At 37.0% G+C, this 20,613-nt stretch overlaps 1 protein-coding gene across 19 annotated transcripts in view; it reads right to left on the bottom strand.

Annotated features, from left to right (window-relative positions):
* MBNL3 (muscleblind like splicing regulator 3) overlaps positions 1-20,613 on the bottom strand; it is a 122,669-nt gene that overhangs the window by 19,655 nt on the left and 82,401 nt on the right. For 15 of the 19 annotated variants that reach the window (XM_015128208.3, XM_077988282.1, XM_015128207.3 and 12 more), the window contains 2 exons: positions 13,707-13,871; positions 435-626 (listed from right to left, as the gene is read on the bottom strand). In XM_015128208.3, coding sequence (XP_014983694.1) covers positions 435-626; positions 13,707-13,760 — 246 coding nt within the window. In that variant the 5' untranslated portion in view covers positions 13,761-13,871. Of the gene's footprint in view, positions 1-434; positions 627-13,706; positions 13,872-18,644; positions 19,128-20,613 lie in introns of those variants that run through there. The other 4 variants (XM_015128204.3, XM_077988281.1, XM_077988280.1 and 1 more) reach the window with 4 other exon arrangements.

Below are 20,613 nucleotides of genomic sequence, written 5' to 3' on the forward strand. Positions count from 1 at the left end.
TATGAGACTAATTTACTTTCTTTATTCATATAGCTTTACATTCTGCAATCATAGAGAGTTATATTGTCTACTTTTTTCCCACTTTGATTATTCTAGCAAGTAGAGACTCATTAACAAATACAATAATCTGTTTCTGAAAACTGGAGCCTAGGTAAAAGGAACATTCCCACAGAGGCTTCCTGAGCCATCACACAGTCTATGGCTGGGTACACTTAACATATTGTTTGACCCACCATACAGCTGAATCAATGCACTTTATAACAAGGTATGATTGCAGTAGTAAAATGTTTAACATTTTTCTGAGGTTATACCCTATAAGCTAAGAAATTTGGGTTCTCTTATTTAAAACACAACACATTGGGCTCTGAGAATACTGCTTTATGTGTAAGGTTAATATCTATTCTACAGGTATTTATATATATCTTCACAAATACCTCCAGTTTATCTGAACGCATCAGTTTTGGGCCAACAGCTCCTGGCATTGCAAGAGGTGGGTTTCCAGGAATCAGAACAGGTGTATTTGGTACAAGTTCTGCAGGAACGAGGCTCATCCCAGGATGTGGTATGTAAGGATTGAAAGCCATGGGAGGATTAGCTGGAAGTGATGGAGTCATAGGAAAAGAACCCTGTATGTTTAAAAGAGAAAAAAAAAGATGTTAGAAGTAAACAGATTCTTCCTGTCATTACACAAAGAGGCATTCTTTCAGAAACATCAAAATTACTTACGCCACATCAAAATTTACCATTGTTTCTTCTGATTTATTTTTAGCCTCTTACTAATTCCCATAGAGGAGTTGCTTTTAAACCAACAAATCTCTTTAAGTAATAACTTTATTGGTAAGCTGATAAAATAAGCCACATGACTTTAACAGTCACGAATTAGCCAAATTAAATCTCATTGCTAGAGTCTGTTCCAAATGTGTTTCCTCCAACTCTTTCTTTTTTCCCTAAAAACCATGTCACCAATGACAATACACATATGGACAATCTTCTTTGTTTCCTTACACAGGCATGGCCTTTGCATTCAGTCCCTTTCCTTCCTCCTTCCTCTTCCCCATCAATACTGCTTGGCTGTAAGGCTGTCTGTCCTACCACAGGCCCCACCTGTACTACCAAATACTGACTGTGCTTCTGTCTTTCTGGCCTGCTGACAGTTATGGAACACAGCAAGGAGTTGAAGAAGAAAGGGATAAATTAGAAAAAGTGAGTGCTTTAATGTCTACCTAAAATGAGTTTACTATGGTCCATTATATTTTGTTATTTTTTTAAATTAGAGGTCCTGTTTTGTTTAATTTTTTAATTTTTATGTGTACATAGTAGGTATCTATATTTATGGGCTACCTGAGATATTTTGATACAGGCATACTATATGTAACAATCACATCAGGGTAAATGGAGTATCTATCACCTCAAGCATTTATCATTCCTTTCTGTTACAAACACTCTAATTATACTCTTTTAGTTATTTTTAAGTGTACAAGAAATTATTGTTTACTGTAGTCATCCTAGAGGTCCTGTTTCACAAGCTAATCTGACTTGCCTAGCCTTGTCTTTATCTAGGGGGCCAGATGATATTCATAGTTCAAAAGAAGGCACTAGAAATGCTACAAGAATCCCTGTTAGGCAGGAAGAGATAAGATAACAGGATTATATGGTATACAAACTAAGTGTAACTTGTAAAAAATAAAAAAAGCCTCAGAAATGCAAAAAGGTATTACTGTTTTTTCTATTTTCAAAGATCCTGGGACTCAAAAAGTTTGATATGTGTATTTCCTTTATTATCTGTCACATTATTTATCACTTTGCTGTTTCCCAGTTTGTTCCACATGTGGGTATCTTTTCTTGTCAATGTGGTCTTATTCCTTTGATAGTTCTCATCTCCCCTATAGTACCCAACACTTAGTGAATGACTGGTTGACAGATATACTCAATGATACATTTTAAAAGCTTAATGAATGAATAACAAATCATGACTAAATGTAGTATATTTCTAAAAATGACTCTATAAGGTAGTTATTGTGAAACTGGTGGTGTTTCACTGTGTATTACTAATTACATGCGTTCCTTTTTGCTTTATAAAATTTTTTCATGTTAAAAAGAACCCGAATCTGTTGCATTTGCCAAACTGTGCCCATACCTGCTAAGTCACATTAATAGAAACAAGTCTAAATACAAATTGTGGAATATAAAGTGAGGGGCAATGTATACTCTTTGCCTCACCCCCACACAGACTTGAAATTGTCACCCGCACAGCATTCCAAGAAGACCCTGTTATAAACCATATTCAGCTTAGAAGGAAGCACTCCCCCATTAGCATTCTACCTTAGATGAGTTTATCAAATTAGCTGATTGGGACATTAGGAAGAGCAGGAAGAATCTGGCGCCAAAAAATTGGCAAGACTCATGAGGGTGAGTAGAAAAGGCATGGTTGCTAAGAGCCTTAAGTGGAAAGGGAAGGCCAGGTGCCAGGAAAGATGATGGCATAGTCAGGAGGACTCTAAAGTCTGGGGGCAAATAGCCAAGGGCTGACCCAGTCTAACTAGGTCTTATGATATAATAGAATACAGGAATATGGGATACCTGTCATGGAATGAGATGTGAAGCTCAGGAACTAGCTGATGTGACATTATCTTGTATAATGAGAAGGAAATCTTCTGGAAACAGCCACCCAGGCATGCTTCAGCAATAAGGCAGACTTTATCGATGTAATGATTCATAGTTGTCTCAAGATCACCAAGAAATCTCTGAGAAAAACTCCATTTTTGAAGCACATGATAGTGCTCTTCACTTGACTTTTTGTTGTCTCTGACTTTACTGGTAAATTTCTCACTGAAGCCACCAGCCCATTCTCCTGCATGCTTTTTGCTTTTGCCTTTTACAAAAATGAGCAGGACCATTATTGCATCTATTAATTTTTGAACTGAAAGAAAAACCTGGAGGTGGGTGAATTTTCCAGATTAAAAAGTTATTAATCACTAATAAATGCTGATCAATTAATAATATTAAAGCCTAATGTATGTATAAGCAATGCTTTCTGTTTATGGTAGCTTTTTACTTCCGTAATTTTTTCTTTTCTTTTTTGGGGTGACTCACCAGGGAAATTCTCCTAGCTAAATTCTGCTTTCTTTGGATTACTTTTAAGCTTTCTTAGGTTTGTTATATGCTCCAAGTGTATGGAAAAAAAGCTATAAATTAATGATTAGTCTACATATAAAATGTAAAGGGCTTGCTGCAAGTATTTAGATTTTTCTAAGGTTTCATCACAAACTATGCTATCTTTAGATCTTAAAACTAGTATCCTAGCACTTATAACTATTTCCTCCTTGAGTATGAAATGCATTCTATAACACTGTTTATTGAGAAGAAGCAAGCTATTCCATTGTCAATACTGGGGCAGAGGCAGGAACTCCTGAGTGGCTTATTTATTTTCAGTTGGACATTTCTATTTTCTCACCACCACCTCTGCCCCAGGGTAACTACTCCATTTCATGAATTTGAACATTCAAGGGCTTAGCATTGACTAACAGCCATGGGTTAAGTCAAGCAGCCTGCAAGCTCACAAGCTCAGGTTTAATAAACAACTTTAATCCTGTCTCTACATATATCTCAGCCCTTGATGTCAGTTGAGCTAACATGAACCTATCTGTGGGTTAATTTTTATTGTAAAGGAAAAGGTTTTAAATACGCTGACTCTGATTTATCTTTACAGCTTGAAATGGTCTGAACACTCAAATGTTTCAGATATTTAAATTCCAACCTAAATTATTTACTAAATACTTGAAAAGAGACGGCTGTCCCTCCCACAACCAGGTGTAAATTTTCATCTTTCTGAGTCTTGTCAACCAGCAAGAATGGTGGCGACAACAGGCTTTATGAATAAGATCACCTGACAACTATTTATCCCGATGTCTCTAGCAGTATTAGCTCCTACAGTAGAAATTCCCATGAGTTCCCAGTGACTTGCAGAGTGCTTAGGAACTATTGGGCATTCAGGAAATGTGTCCTAAAAATTAATGAAATATCTAGAGAACAGTGGCTTCTAATCTTTTTTGAGTCCAGGACTTCTCCAAGAGTCAGATGAAGACTGCAGGCTCTGTCCACAGAAAAATTCATGTATGCAAAAAATGTTGCTTATGATCTCAGCAAGTTCAAGGACCCCACAACACTCACCCCTGGTGTGGGGTTATGAACTACTTACTGGTTAAGAATCTCTGTTCTAGAGTAAGACTCTGCAAACTAGGGCCCATAGGCCAAATTCAGCCTGCCCGTGTTTTTGTATGGCCAGCAATCTAAGAATGTTTTTTACAGTTTTAAATGATGGAAAAAAATAAGAAAATAATATTTAGTGAAACATGAAAATTATAGGAAACTCTTATTCCAGTGTCCATCTACAAATTTCATTGTGCTCATTAGTAGACCTGTATTACAAAAAATTGTAGATACTTGTTTCCTCTCTTGTTATATAAGTACCTATATAATACCCTCAACTTTGCCTCTTGAACCTCACAGCCTAAAATATTTATATTTAGCCATTCACAAGAAAGTTCACTGACCTTGGTTCTAAATGATTTCAAAAAATGAAATTCTCCAACACTTTCAGGAGTAAAGCACCAAATATATACATATATATAGACGTGAATTTAGTATTTGTAGCAAGATTCCACAAACTGAAAATGTTTGGCTTTGTAAACCAATACTAAGGTATTCACTAAAATGCTCTTTTACATAGTTGCTAACGTTAGGATTTTTAACTATTTGTTTCTAGAATAATCACTACTCAGTGACTAAGAATGAGGAAATAGCAGTTGGAATCCTGTAAAGGTAAAAATTTTAAGAGCCACCACAGATTGCTCTTAAAGGATTCTGAGGCAATGCAATTCAATGCAAAACTATGCCTCAAATAAATGTCTAGTTTACACACACTTTAGGAACAATGACTTAACAGGTTATTTCTCAAGCTAGTATAAAGAAATGAAAATTAAATGTTATGCTGAATCAATCTTTGTGTCTCCTCAATAGCCTAGATCTATTTGTAGTTACCTCAAAAATATCCAAGATCAGTTACAATTATTGTTGGATGAATGTAAAAATTTCAAAATCCTGGCCTAAGGTCAACAGAATAATCGGGGCCTTCCATCTCTGAGTTTCTGTCTGGAGTTGAATGACTAGATATTTTCTTTTACAGAAGGGTAAACATTTGGTAACCATTTGTTGACCCAATTTTAATACAAGAAAAATAGCACTCTTAAATTTTACTAGCATCATAATATCTGCATTTTATTGCTCATTTGCAAGCATTTATATAATGTAAAAGGAAGCTCCTTTTATGGTCATCATGCATATTTCTATCTTTAGATAATCCCAAAATGCACTGAAATATATAATGTTAGTTTCCATCCGACTTCATTTTCACACAGAGTACAATTGAATAATCTCTCTTTCACAGTATTTGCTTGGTCATTTCCACACTGCTTGAGTAATGTTCCATGGGGACTGAAGTGGCCAAAATGCAGGCTGCAGGAGACCCACATAACCTCCAGACTAGTTAATTGGTTTCTCAATAATTGAGAGTTAACTTTATAAACAGATGCAAGCTGATAGCGGTGGTATTTAAGTACTAATCGTACTTGTTAATGAATAAGTCGCCGTGGCTCTAGAGAGAGCTAAGGAAAAAAAAGTTCAAGGGTCAAAAGTGAACCATTGTCCTCACCTAGAACTGGATTTTCTGATCTTATTAATCAGAGAAGTCTCCAAGTAAGAGGAAGCATTGAAGGCAGGCAGGTTAGTTGAAAGATCAATAGGTGATTGTGAGTATAAGAGGTATAAAGAATAACACAAATGAGAACACAAGTCATGGTTCAGAGCTACCCATATTTGCTGGGAGGAGAAATACAACAGCAGGCCAGGAATCATAAAGGAGTACCTAAACACAGATCAGCACATCACCTAGGTAGAGAGCAAATGATTGACACTTCATAAGCAGGTAACTTTGACATTGTTCCTGAGGAGGTGAACAGGAATTGACCTAAAAATTTGTTGGTGACCACCGTGTAATAATAATGACAATTCAACTAACTTTAGTAATCTAGTAGGAAACAAAGATTACTTTTAAAAAATCAAGTTTGTGGCATGGATTGTAGTAATGGTATCATGAGCCTCTGTTTGTCTCCAAAGTCATCAATTTGCATACATTGAACATGTGCAGCTTTTGTGTGTCAATCATACCTCATTAAAGTAGTTCAAAAATATTAAAGTAGTTCAAAAAATTAAGTGGTTATCTAGTTTTAACAAAGGGTATAAACAAAATGTGGGTTTTTGAGAGACAAATAGGAAGAGATAAGCAAAGCAAGGAACCCACAGGAAACCTGGAGACTATTTATGAAGATGTCAGTGAAAGTTAGATAAATAGGCACGCTAAGAGTTAACATTATCAGGGGTTTGACCAATTACAACCACCACCACCACCACCATCAAAACAACACAAACCAAAACAGACCCTTGCATGGCTAATAGAAAGATAATTCTATGTGGAAAAAAGAGAGGCCCAAAGCTATAAAAATATGAAGAATCAGGTACAAATCAGAAATTAAGGGGACCAGAAGATATTCATCCAACATCTTACTTTTGTTACATAATGAATTCCTAGAGGGTAGAGTTTGTTTCTTGATCATCTTTTCATCCACCCTTTACTCATTTAAATACCTGTCACAGAGTATATGCTCGATAAATACTTACTGAATTGAATAAAAAGGGATTCCTAAACCATTAATTAATTTTTGATTTACTAAATAGAGCAACCCAATTTAAAAATCAGAGTGCAAAAAGAAGTAAAAGTAGTTTCAAAAATGGTGGCAAAGAGAATGAATAAATCCTCAGTCTTGCTCTCCACTGAGGAAGACTTTAGGCAGATGGCTAGTCCTAAACTGTCTTTTGATAAAGATATGAATTGCTAGATCAAACAGTATGAAAAGCACAGGGTATTTTATACATACATATGTACATACATGAATCCCATATGTGTATGTATGTATGTATGCATGTATTTTTAAAATTGGAGTGGCTAAATCCATACTAGAAGGTACCTAATTAAGAGCTCTAAAAAAAGTGATTTAGTGATACTATAGATAAAAATATGTAACTTTATTACAAAGTGTGTAATTCACAACGTGTATAATCCAGGTGATTAATGAATTGCTAATGTGACTGGTATCCAGAGTGGTTCAAGAGATAAGACTATGGAAAGAAGGGTGTAAATTAATATTTAACAAATGATTACAGGATATTAAGGCAAATTACAAACGCTTGGGGGTACCACTTTAATTATCAGGTGGTGGGGCAACCACAGGTTTTTATATAAGGTCTCCTCTCATTGACAAATTACTGAGCCATATCAACCTGCAGGTAAAAAAAAAAAAATATTTCACAGAGCCCACCAAACTCCCAGCCTTCACCTCATTTGTGATCAACAGCAAGCAATCTCAAGGTAGCTGGCTGTAGCTTACACTGCGACCACGAACAGTGAAGCTCACAGGCCACCATGGTCTCATTAGCAGCAGGCTCCAACTAACCAAGCTAACCAGCCCCAAAGGAGAAGGACACAAAATAGAGGAGGTTACATATAATTTATCTCATGGGAATATATAAAGGATGATAAAGGGAGAATGTTGAGATTTGTGACTATCAAAGAAACTGGGCACTATAAAAGATATCATATGTACAAGTGTCCTCTGTTTGACTGTAAAAGTGTAGCATTTTCATTCAACTTTTGAAAAAAGCAGATTTCGCAGTGTCTATTAACAGAGGTGGGGCAAAGCAGCAAAGGGACTGCTAGGGGATTTATTTTGTTTTAACGTAAAAGAAGCTTTAAGCTATGTGACATACACAGTCTTATTAGCAAAAGGCCCGAATAACTACTCTACTTTGGACCAGTAATTGCAATGAGGAGCAAATCTAGGATCTGTGGGGTCTGAAGCTTAGACCACTGGGTGGGGAAGTGAAGCCTTAAGAATGAAACACACAAATATATTTTGCAAATTTTACAAACACATTTTAAATACGTTGCTAGGACCCCTCTCAGGGTTTTGGAAGGAAACCATGCAAATGAGCATCCCTAAACCCCTCATGTTAGTTTGAAGGTAAGTCTACCTTAAAAACAATATTAGTTGAACAAACAGATAACAATAGGCTTCAGTTGGTACACCTAAAAGTAAAATTTTGTCTAATCTTTCAGAAAATGTAGTAAAGTCCAGATGATTATGGCATGGTAGCACTCCAGGCACTTCTGTGATGTGATTTGGTCAACCTCAGTGGGGAAGTTCACATGATCATGACTGTTGTAATTATATTAAGAGCATATTAACCTTATAATTACATAATGTCTGTCTTTTCCTGACTTGAAAATTTTGCAAAAATCCTTTTACAAAACATGTAATGTCACCACATCAAGATGAAAGTACTAAATGCCATCATTCATCATTACATGAGTAGGTGAACTGAAAAACCTGTTGTGGAACCTTCATTAAAACATGTTATAATTTCTGTACTGACCATGAGACTGGTAATTTAGAATATGGACACAGTTTTCTTTTCTACTAAACCTACACAATATCTGGGCCACCTTTTAAAATAATAATTGTTAATAAAAGAGCCATGACAAAACTACTGTTTTTTAAAACAGCATACATATTTCAATCAATAAACTAAGTTTATATGAACTAAAAAACTGTAACTCTAATATGAATATTTGTCCTCTTGTTTTCAAGTACTATATCATTTAACGACTGACTTACAAAAATTAAAAAGTAGGCCAGGCATGCCAGCACTGTGGGAGGTCAAGGCAGGAGGATTGCTTGAGGCTGGGAAATCAGTACCAGACTGGGCAATGTAGTGAGATCACATTTCTAATTCTATTCAAAAAATTTTTTAAAAAAACATTATCTGTGCATGGTGATGTGCACCTGTAGTCCCAGCTACTCAGGAGGATGGGGCAGGATGACGACTTGACCCCACAAGTTTGCGGCTACATTGAGCTATGATCATGCCACTGCACTGTAGCCTGGTCCACAGAGTGACACCGTGTCTCAAAAAAAATAAATATTAAAAAGTAAATAAATATTTTCCAATTTTATCTCTAGTCACTTAAAATTGTTCTAGTCCTAAATTTATAAGTAATATATACCTAAGTAATATAACACCTTGTAGCCCTTTAGTAAAAGAGAAAAAAATTAAAAACATGAGTCTAAAAATAATATTATTCATTAATTAGTATATCTCCCTTCCTCGTACCTATTTGAACTTTCTATTATTTTTTTCTCTTGGTTCTGAAGCATTACATAACCTTCATTCCTTACTACATTAATGTGAGATAAACATATAAGCCTGTTTATGAGAAATATATTTGGTAAATAGAATTATGATAATGATGTAAAAAGGTGGAGGGGGATCCAGGCAGACATCAGATGATTCAATTTGAGATAAAGGAAAACCTAGAGAGGAAGCCTTGTTTATGGCCTTCATGGTTTGGAACTTGGTAACTTAGCCACAGGAATGCCAGCCATGAATAGCATACAACAGAACCTGAGGACTTGGCACACCCCAATGCAACCTCAAATGTGCTGAATCAACAATCTCTATATAAATAATCAAATGAATACACTCTATTGAGTCAAGTTCACTTGTGTGTCAGGATCTGTTTCCATGTAAATCACTACATTCAAAGAGAGAAAATAGAGGAATTTCCCAGGTATTCCTTTAGGTTGGATATGGACAGGTGTAGATATGCAAAATGTCCAAATAAAACATTTTAACAGCCTGTAATATCATATTCACTTTATAAATACATACACCACATCCAGTAGTGAGAATCTTTCCTCATAACTAAAATTTCTAATTGTAAAACCAAAATTTTCAAACATTCGCTTTGCTTCAGGGTAATCCACTGTTCTTACTCTTTCTAATATTCTTCTATAGTGGTTGTATTTGCCTCCTGATTATGGCAAGGGGATACTTCAACTTATACTTTTTTTGCTGGGAACATCAGGAACAATCTCTTTTAAACTGCATTGAAAAATACTAGGTAGTCACACCTTTTGTTTCACCTGCTGAACTTCCTTAATAAAGCCAAAAAAAAAGCTTTCAGAGATGGACTTTTATACTGGCAAATGTCAATTCAGATCTGTTTAATAGAGTGAACAAACTTGCCTGTTCCAGCAAGCATTCCACCCAAATTGACTAGGTGTGGCTTTTATTCATTGTTCAGTTACACTCAACAGAATCTGTTCTCTAGGTACCATCGCATTTAGGTTGACATTCCCTTTATCTAGGGGCTTATAATAAGCAAACCATATTCAATTCTGCAAAGGCAGATGTGCTCTTCTGGTATCCTAGAAACAGATCAAAGTATTCTTTGTGGAAAGACATGAAGTTCAAGCCAGTGATACAAATGGGTCTTAATATGCAACCCTACAAATATCAGGACTGGAAATTTCTTAAACAAAAGCATGACCATCTTAGAGACAAGAATCAGATTATTGGGTGCGGTGATTGAAAGGGATAGAGAGTTGTTTGAGGGAGAGTAGGTACCAGAGAAATTAAGTAAAATCATACATTACTTCTGTAATAATATCAAGATCTACAACAAAGAAATTTTTTTTCCAAATCAGGCTGGTAAATGTTATTTAAAATTGCTCACACTAGCTCAGTTACACCATGCCTATAAAGTGGCTTCCTTAGACCATAGAAGAGGAACATATCAACCATCTTGGAGTTAGATTTTTGTACACATAATAACTGCAGGAATTAATCATTTAGCAGCTCATTGCATCATAATAGCTATCATTAAATAACCTACAAGGTAGAGAAGCAATTTCCAATTGTTCCCTTGGGTCTTCTAAGTAATGCCTTGTATCTTGTAACATTCTATAAAATAAATTGTACTCCTGTGAATCATATCAGTCATCTTCCGTCATCTGAAATCTAAAATTACCCTCATTGAAGAAAAGACAGGGAAACATATTCTAACATAGAAAGGATGGAGAATCAAATTAGAAAGCACAAGTGAAGAGGCTGGAAAGCACAATGGATTTCTTATTGGATTCTCAAAAAAGCTACTCCCTATTCTCCAGTATGAGCTAGCATGATCAATAACACTTGAAGGGTTGAGACTTGAATTGGAGAGACTCTAGCAGAGGCTGAATAGAACGGCTTTCCTCTGTACCCCTACTTTACCCCACTTCTTGCTCTCTGATTCCCTGAAACAAGGCATTTCACTAGTACCCTGAAGCTGTCCCTCGACCTTTGAAAAGATAAATGCTCCAGCTCTGTAGGAAACACTGGGCTCAGGTGTCTGATAATGAAATCTGCTTCCTAGTCTTTGCTCAGTTTGAATTGAGACATCCCATGAGAAGCTGAGAGTAGTAATTGTGCGTTAAAATCTCCCTTGCTATACCTTTGACCAACATCTTCCCCCATCCCCTCCCACCCACATCCCCTGGCAACTACCCTTCTACTCTGTTTCTATGCATTCAGTTTTTTCAAGGTTCCACATATGAGTGAGATCATACAGTATTTGTTTTTTCTCTGTCTGGCTTATTTCACTTGGCATAATGCCTGCCAAGTTCATCCATGTCATCTCATTTCACAATGTATACGTCTAACAAATCATCACATACTGTACACTTTAAAATATACACAATTTTATTTGTTAATTATACCTCAATAAAACTGGGAAAAAAAATAAAAGCTGCCTTGCTTTATTCCCCAGCCACTCACATTTTCTGGACTTACCAAGCACGTTCACTTCTCTGTGGTTTTGTTCATAACAATTTTCAGTATCCAAAAGACTTTATCTTCCCTCTGCCCTTAGAAGTAGGGAGGGACTGAGATACGTCAGTATGTGAAAGCCCAGAAAAAGCGTTTGCGCAAGGAGTTCAAAGATGTAAAGAATTACTGAGGGTCAAAGAGGAGCTTCGAGGAGTTCACCTTCTAGAAACTAATTTACCAACATAATTAATCTGAGTTCCAAGGCAAAACTTTTTGGTAAACTAATAGTACAGAACATGACATCTATTTATTTTACTTAAATCTGTCTAGACATTCTGGAAAAAGTATGGTGCAAACCTTTAGTGATTCATCATTGCCTCTCCCATCTGTTTTTGCATATATCCATAAAGATGTACTCATTAAAGGGTTCCATATCAACACAGATATCCTTGAATTCTGAGAATCAACTTTATAATGAGATAGGTTTTACTGACAGCAGATTGTCCTCCCACATTTTCATTGCATCTAAATACTATATACATATTTCAGCTTTCAAGTTCATTGTAGTCACTGATTAAATGGGTAACAAATAAAGGTAACAGGATTTTCAAATTTATCCTGTTAATAGTTTAAAGGAAGTAGGACAGCTGGAATTAGAATGAGGCACCACTGAACTAAATGTGAGGCCTGAAGAACTATAGCAGAAAAGGGACAGTTTTCAATTCACCCTAAGAGGTGTAAAAGCAAAATGAAAGTTTATATTTTAAGGCATAGGGACAAGATGAATTTTCAATAGAATAATATGAACAGATACAGCTTAAGTACTTTATAAAGAATCCATTTAAACTCACAAGTCCACAAAATAGTAGATATTTGTCTAGAATGACATAATCTTACTAATTTCTGCATAGGGAAACCCTGTAGCTACGATAAGGGAAAGCCACCATCAAGATCATGGGAAATTGGGAAAAACTGAGAAATGGTCACAGAGCAGAGAAGAGAGGGGAGGCAAAATTCAAATGAATGCACTTTGGTACCCTGAATCAGACACTGGAATAGAAAGATTACATTAATAGAAAACCTGGGGAAATCTGAATAAAGTCTGGAGTTTAGTCAATAGTAATGACATGTGATTCCCGTTTCTTGCTTTTGACAAATCTACCAGGGTAATATAAGATGCTAACAGTGGGGAGAACGGGGTGAAAGGTAATATAGGAACTCTTTGTACTATTAATACCTTTGCAACTTTTCTGTAAATCTAAAATTATTTCACAATAAAAAGTTTGTTTAACAGCAACAACAGGCCAGGCTCACACCTGTAATTCTAGCACTTTGGGAGGCTGAGACAGGTGGATCACCTGAAGTCAGGAGTTCAAAACCAGCCTGGACATGGTGAAACCCCGTCTCTACTAAAAATCCACAAAAAAATTAGCTGGGTGTGATGGCAGGCACCTGTAATATCAGTTACTTGGGAGGCTGAGGCAGGAGAATCACTTGAACCCGGGAGGCAGAGGTTGCAATGAGCCTAGATCGCACCATTGCACTCCAGCCTGGGCAACAAGAGTAAAACTCTGTCTCAAAAAACAACAACAAAACAAAACAAAACAAAACAAAACAACACCAAAATCCCCATCAAACAAGAAACTTTGTTTGACTTAATGTCCTAGAATTCAAAGGTTTCCATGTAACAATAATCAACTCTCCTTATCTTAAAATGCCCCTGCTCCTTTATCCATATTCTTTTATAAACTGAACTCATGCATAAATGCAGCCAGGTTTTCAGTGCAACACACCTGACTGCTCTCTTCAAGTGCACAGCTCTGTAGTGTCAATGAACATATTAGTTTGTGTCCTAAATCCTGTTGCAACTAATTTCCGCTAGTCCCTGCCAGGTTATTCCACTGTAGATCTTTATTGGCAATTTTCAAAACATAGCTGCGACTTACAAGTGATGACATTTGAGCGTTCTGGAGCATAAGCTGCATCTGCTGGGCGAACATGGCTGCGGCAGTCTTCTGTTGAATCAGATTGTTCCGCCCATTAATCTCCAGCTGCGTTTTTAAGTGTGGAGGAGGGTGAAGGTACTTGCAGTTCTCTCGAGTACACCGACCCTAACAATGAAGAATGGGGAAAATATTTAATTAAAACTATACACAAATAGATAAATTTTGGACTCCATTATCTGGGGACAATCTAAGCTCCAAAACTCTTCATCTTGAATCCACATAAAGCGAGAAATACCCTGAAATTCACTGACAGTCTGTTAATGAAATAATAAATCCCTATGCCCGGCAGCCATTTTGTTCTTTAGGTTCCAGAGACAATGGCCTTAGATCACTTGCATGATGGAGACCAAAGTGTATTTTGGAACCTCAGCTAATTGAATGTTTTTTATTGATGTTAAGCACTTTCAAGACAGGATAGTGTGTCAGGTCCGTGGAATCAAACATGCTTTTGGTGTCACCTAAATGCTGGCATGGCCGCTGATTATGGTGTTTACTATGTAGCAGCAAAGGATGTCACTGGACTAGTTGTTGATCACATTGTCACAATGTGACCCATTACTGTGTTTAACTCACGAGCAGTATACAAAGAAGCTAATGATTCTCTCTTATTTGGATTACTAGGTCCACCATAAACCTTTTAAGAAAGCACAACTGCAAACAATTCTATTTCCCATAGATGCTAAGATTCTTTACAGTACATGAGGTTATTGGGGGAGGGGAAGGTGGGGAGCAAAGGGGCAACTTTTTTTTGGACCAAAGAGTGCAAGCTGCTACGCCACCTGAATTCCCAAGAGAAAAATGAGTTTGTTCACCAAGTGTTTTCATTCAACACATGCTATGTGCAGTTTCCTTATTTATGATGCCTACACAGTTTATGCAATGGCTTCTCCATTGTTTAGTTGTTATTAAAACATTCCTATAATGTCATTGAGAATCAAGATGTGTCCTTCAAAACTTTTCTAGAGCTACATATAATGCAAACCCAGATGCACTGCAACTGCTCTTTTTAAATATTAGATCACTAGGACAAGGTGGCTCTATTGTTTTACCTCCTCTGTCAAGAAGCTGAGTATAACTTAAAAGTCAGTGTGAGAGATTAAAAGACACATCATTGTTTTCTGTCGAGTTTGTCTTTTTGTTTTTCCCATTGCTCAATTTACATTTAATTAAATTAAAATGATTTACAAAATCAAATGCTATCTTAGTTTTATGTACTTCTGTATTTCTATGCAAATCTTGGAGAAAGAATAATTTATTGGTAGTATGAGTTAAGAATCATGTTAACCTAATCCTCCTAAATTCTTAAAAGTAGCCTAGGAATAGCTACACAATTTCAACATATATAATGAGTATAAGCAGACCCCTGTGTATGTTAAATCACAATAATGGGGGTCTTTTCCCCATAAATGTACCCCTAAGAGAAACCATAAGCTTCTTTTTACACCCACCAACGTGATGCAAGGCAGAAAGTTACAAGGATCTTCAGTTCCTAGATTCTCCACTGTCCATCTACATAACTGAGGTGATCCGGCTCAGAATTAACAGCTGATGGAGGCAGTGGCACTTGGTGACTTCCACAGCCAAGCATTCTAGTTTATACTTCTACTTCAGGGTTTCTCTTCCTCCTCCCACACCCTAACATTAAAGATTTCCCCAAGGCCCTGTTCTAAATCCTCTTGCTCTCTCCTCTCTAATCTCTTTTCCCTGGAGAAACTAAGTTGTCTCAAAGTTCCATCTATTTGTACAATTGCTCGGATCTTAAATCTCTATCTCTACCCCTGACCTCTCTTCTGAATTTCAGTCTTTTGTTTTGTTTTGTTTTTTTAACCAATTGCAGCTGCATTTGGAGACCCTGCTGCCTAACCAGGTCTAAATAACTTACTACTGACCTTCCTTCTCATTTGACTATTTTTCATCTTGCTGCATACTCCCGGTTAGGGCCACCACTCTAATTCCTGTGCTTTGGGGTAGTTAGACAGCAGTAGTGGGAAAACAAATTAGGCAGCTCAGCAGTATTGCTTAAGGATTACAGAGCCACCTAGATAGCTTGTTTAGACAATGAGCATACATAAGCATGGAACACAATTTGTAACTCCACTGCAAAAAAAAAAAAAAAAAAACTATATAATTAAGACTGTCTTTCATATTCAGGAATTCCAAACATTAGATAAGTTAAAGAAAAGAAAGAAAAAAGAATAATTGGAATTTCACCATTTGTTACAACTGAGTTTTAATATCATCTACATTGAATGTAATCAGAGAAGAAGAAAGGGAGGGAGAGAACACACTGTATTTGGCACATTTCCTGCCAATATACAGATAAAGAAGTGAACATGCCTTTGTGCTTTTATATCACTATCCTTTACATAAAGTAACTTATCTTAAGCTTTTTCTTGGGAAATAATGACAATTTAGCAGAGCAAAAGCAGTACACAGAAATAGAAAAAAAGAGAATTACACTTTAAAAAATTATATCAAGTTGGGCTATAAAACTAAAGTATGGAATATGAGGCAGCATGAGATTTAAAGAAACTTATTCATCTTAGTTATGAGATTTTACTTGATTTATAAAGCTTCTATTTTGAATGACAGAATCCATAATTTAATTCTATAACAATGCAAATGCATAGCAACACCACCTTACCAGAGACTGCTGCTTATGTTCCAGAAAGCTTATAAAATAAAATAAAAATCTGCATTCTCTATCCAAACAATAGATGAGGAGACCAAGTAATTTAATATCTATATTATCCATGGAATACAACATTTCAAAAGAAAACTATGCCCCTGTTTTTTTCAAAACGACATTAGAACTCAGGATAATATATTTATACGCACAACACTTGGTGATAATAAATCTCATCTACATAGCATTCATTCTTCAAGAGGCCCAAACGTAATTATAGGCCAAAATACTTTAATTGGTGTTTGGGAGAGAACAAACTTGGTTTTTGACATCTGTTAACACTTGTTTTTTAATCCTTGTATAGAATTAAGGCTTTGGTAAGGCATGTAAGGTTGGGATGGAGTGGGGATTAGGGAGGGACTGTCCCAGTGGAGGAGGCAATCATCTATTGTTTTTGTCCTTTGGAAAATCGATGACTCTGTACTAGGAAAGTTCCAATGATTTCTGTAGGCCACCTAAGCACTCTGAGTGGGCCACAAGGTACCTATCACATTGGGTCTATAACAGTTTGGTGTGATAGCCCAGCAGCCATCTTGGCTCTGAAAATTCACCCTTCATGTTTCCCTAGCCAAGTCAATGGTGTCCCAAGTCCTCCTTCTTCCAATCTAGACCCACAGGTTCAGAGTTGGCACACACTAGTGCAAAGTATCAGACCAAGTCTTAAAAGACTCTGTAAATGTACCTACGACAGTTGCCATCCTCTGGCAGAGCAGGCTACATACTAAAATCAGCAGCTAAGGGGAGTCAAGACATGAAAATTAACTCTCTCTCTCCCCCCCTCCCATGTACACTGAAAATTAAAGAAACATCGAAGACATTAGAGTGCAAGCTCATTTATGCTTGCCTCAATTTCCCTCCTTTTCCATTTCCTTTTGGACTTAAAAAACATGTCTTTCACTGTGTTACTGAGGTAAGAAAATAGCAAAGTGATTCAATAGGAAAGCGATTCTCTGCTGAAATATGTGCTACTACACCTATGAATCATACGAATCTTCTAACTCCCCTTTCCCATCTACTGTCTTTGAAAAATGCACTCAAAAAGCAGCAAGCAGGGGGAGAAAATAGCCGATGACATTTCTGAAGTACATCTGCATCAAGAAGTTGATGACAGACAAAGGGATACGTTGCAGAACATTTATAAAGCCTCCCAAATTCAATCTATTACCTTTTTCCTACCTTCAGGCTTCTCCCAAATGAATACAAAGCCTTTGACTAAGAGAGAAAAGTCTCATTGTAGAGATTCAAATCCCACCTATGTCTAGGGAGTTATGAGAGTCAGTCTGTCAGACACAAGACTTCCCAGGCACTGGGTGATAGAAAAACCCTGTGAAATGTACTTTACGTTCATGAGAAAAAGCCCTACCATACATCAGAATAAGAAAAGGAACCTGGGAGTCTGCAAATTACCCTTTGTCAGCCACAGTATCTTAAGAGAAACAGCTGTTTGCAGAATGACTTGCTTCTTCAAATACATATGGAGTTAGAGAGAGAAAAAAAAAAAACCCTAAATATCCTTTCTCAAATACAATTATAACTGGATTATTTTTCAAATACATAATCTCACTGATCTGCTAGACTGCCAACAGTTAAAAGTTAAATGTTAAATCAAGGCACCCAACAGATGATTTGTTCTATGAAGAAAAATGTTGTTATTCCATTTTAATCATCATGTATTAAATGAAAGAATTCTGACGATAGTGCCCCACTGTAACATACTTACATGCATAGACATGGCTTCTCAGAGGAAGTAACAGTGATTTCAGAATTACAAATCCTATGTACCAATTTGGCTAGTTCCTGCAAGCATCACAGATTTATTAAAGCTAGGAAAAACCTGAGTCAAGATCAACATACAATGAGTTATTAGCCAGATATCAGCACTCTACTGGCAAATTTCCCACTTTCTTCCTCTTAGAATTCCGTCTTTACAAAAATGGATAATCTGCATCATTTTCTCCTCCAAATAATGTATCATCTATAAATATTGATATAAATGCACAAAGAGCAGCCTTAAAATTCTGCATACAACTTTTAAGTTAAATGTGAGATGCAGGCAAGAAATTTAGAGGGAAAAGTCTTTGATAAACCATTTCTTAAATATAATGAAGGCAAAATTAATGAGGCTGAACGTCGACCCCTATGGAGAGGGCCAGCCAAGTACCCCCTACCATTGCAGCCAGCACTGTACCCACCTTCTTCATGCTGTCCCAACTCTGTTTTCTTGACACATCCCATACACACATACACAGGGCAATGACTGGTGCAAACCAGATAATAAGTTTGAATAGGCAAGAAGCTGGGGGGAGAGCAGAAGAATTTTCTTGCCTATCTGTCTCCAGAGAACTTTCACATTTTGATCTCCCAATGACAAAGGGAGTACTGGGCTCAACAATCACACTTTTGTTCTGAAATAGCCCACTAAGATAATTTGATTCCCAGGATGGAAACAGTTTAGGGCTGAATCGGATTGTAGGGAACATCTTGTGCACCTTTATCTTACAGAGAATGTGAAGGCCAAAGGGGTGAGGTGACTTGTCCTGATTCATAAGCAGCTCAGTAAGCACATAAGCCAAGTTTCCAGACTTTCACTACCCAATATGGATTCTCAGTTCAAATGACTTTTCCTCTGTAAAGATTTTCCTGGAACCATCTCCCCACTCCTGCCTCCATTTATCTCTCCCTTCTTTGTGCTCCCAACTGCACCTTGTACTCAGTTTTATTGTAGCTCTTATCGCTGTGTATGTCGATAAATTGTTTGCATGCTTGTCTCCTCTATTAGACTTTGAGTATGTATAACGGCAGAACTACATCTTCCTCCACTTTCAATCTCCAGGGATGTGTGTGTGTGCCTGATGAATAGTCGTCCCGCCATACACGTTTTTTGAACTTTGTGAGAATAATTTTATAGGGCATAACACTAAGTCTGCCTTAGAAGCCTAAGTGCTTCTCTTGTTATTTTCTTTCACAAGTTCTTTCTTCTCCCTCCAAGAAGAGAACAATAGTCAACACACGACTGAGGGTGCTCCTGGTTGTCTATTCCAAATGAACCGTTATTCTATTCAGGTCCAGAAAATAGCTAGTTCCTAACTTTTTTTTTTTCCTATGAATATAGACCCTGAGGAATATGTGACCATTACAGCTGAAACATCCTGATAATTTAGTATAACTTAACCAGAAGTGACATGAATCCATGAGGCCCACAGACACAAACTCTGGTCTGATTCCAAGGGGTCTCTGGCCACAAAGGCCCTCAGGATATAGGGCCCCACCGGACGAATAAAGGAGCAGCAGCAGATCCATATCTAATCAGCACCTGGGCCTGCCCAGGAGGGCCCTGCATTTCCAGGGTCAGTTTAGAAAAAAACTGCGTTCTCCAACTGCCCCACCCCCATCCTGAATTTCTCTGAACAAGCCGCAAGTCAAATTCCCTGAAGCTACTAAGACAAAGGTGGCTTTAGGAAAATCACAGCAGGTGGGGCCTTCTTGTGGCTCTCTAATGCATATGCCTTCTTACAAGAAAAATGTTTGCGGCTTTCCTTCATGACCCACGCTTAGCTTTGTTTACGTTAAACATTTATTTTCAAATGATCATGAGCTTGATCTTTTTCTCAGAAATTTTTTGAACAGCAAATAACACTAAAAATCCCAGAAGCTGTTCACCGTGAAAGCAAGCCTGCCTCACTAATAACCCAAATCTACTTCCTGCCCTATTCCACCCCACTTACACACTTTTTACCTCGGTTCTCATCGAATACTGTCCATCGCTGTAGAAAAATATTAACTGAATGGTCAATAATAAGCTCATCAAAAATGCATCATCTATTTACAAACCAGCCAACCAGAATAAAATTAAAACCCAAACACAACGAAGCACATTGGTACCAAGTTATCAAAAGTCAGAAGGCATTCCTGATGCAAAATATTCCTAGACGCTGTCTTTAGAGCAGCTGATAGCTGCCAACATAAACTGTCATCAAGAATGGAAAAAAAGGGAGAGAAAAAGTAATGGTACTGAATTTGTTACTCCAAGAAATAAAACACACATAAAATCATATAATTTCAAACATCTCCTTCTACACAGACTTCATTAAGAACATAAGGAGGTGTTTCTCTCTGACCCATTAGTCAAATCTCCTGGTCCTAGGCTTCTTTACCTCCTTT

This window comes from Macaca mulatta, chromosome X (genome assembly GCF_049350105.2).
Source record: "Macaca mulatta isolate MMU2019108-1 chromosome X, T2T-MMU8v2.0, whole genome shotgun sequence".
NCBI classification, from domain to species: Eukaryota; Metazoa; Chordata; class Mammalia; order Primates; family Cercopithecidae; genus Macaca; species Macaca mulatta.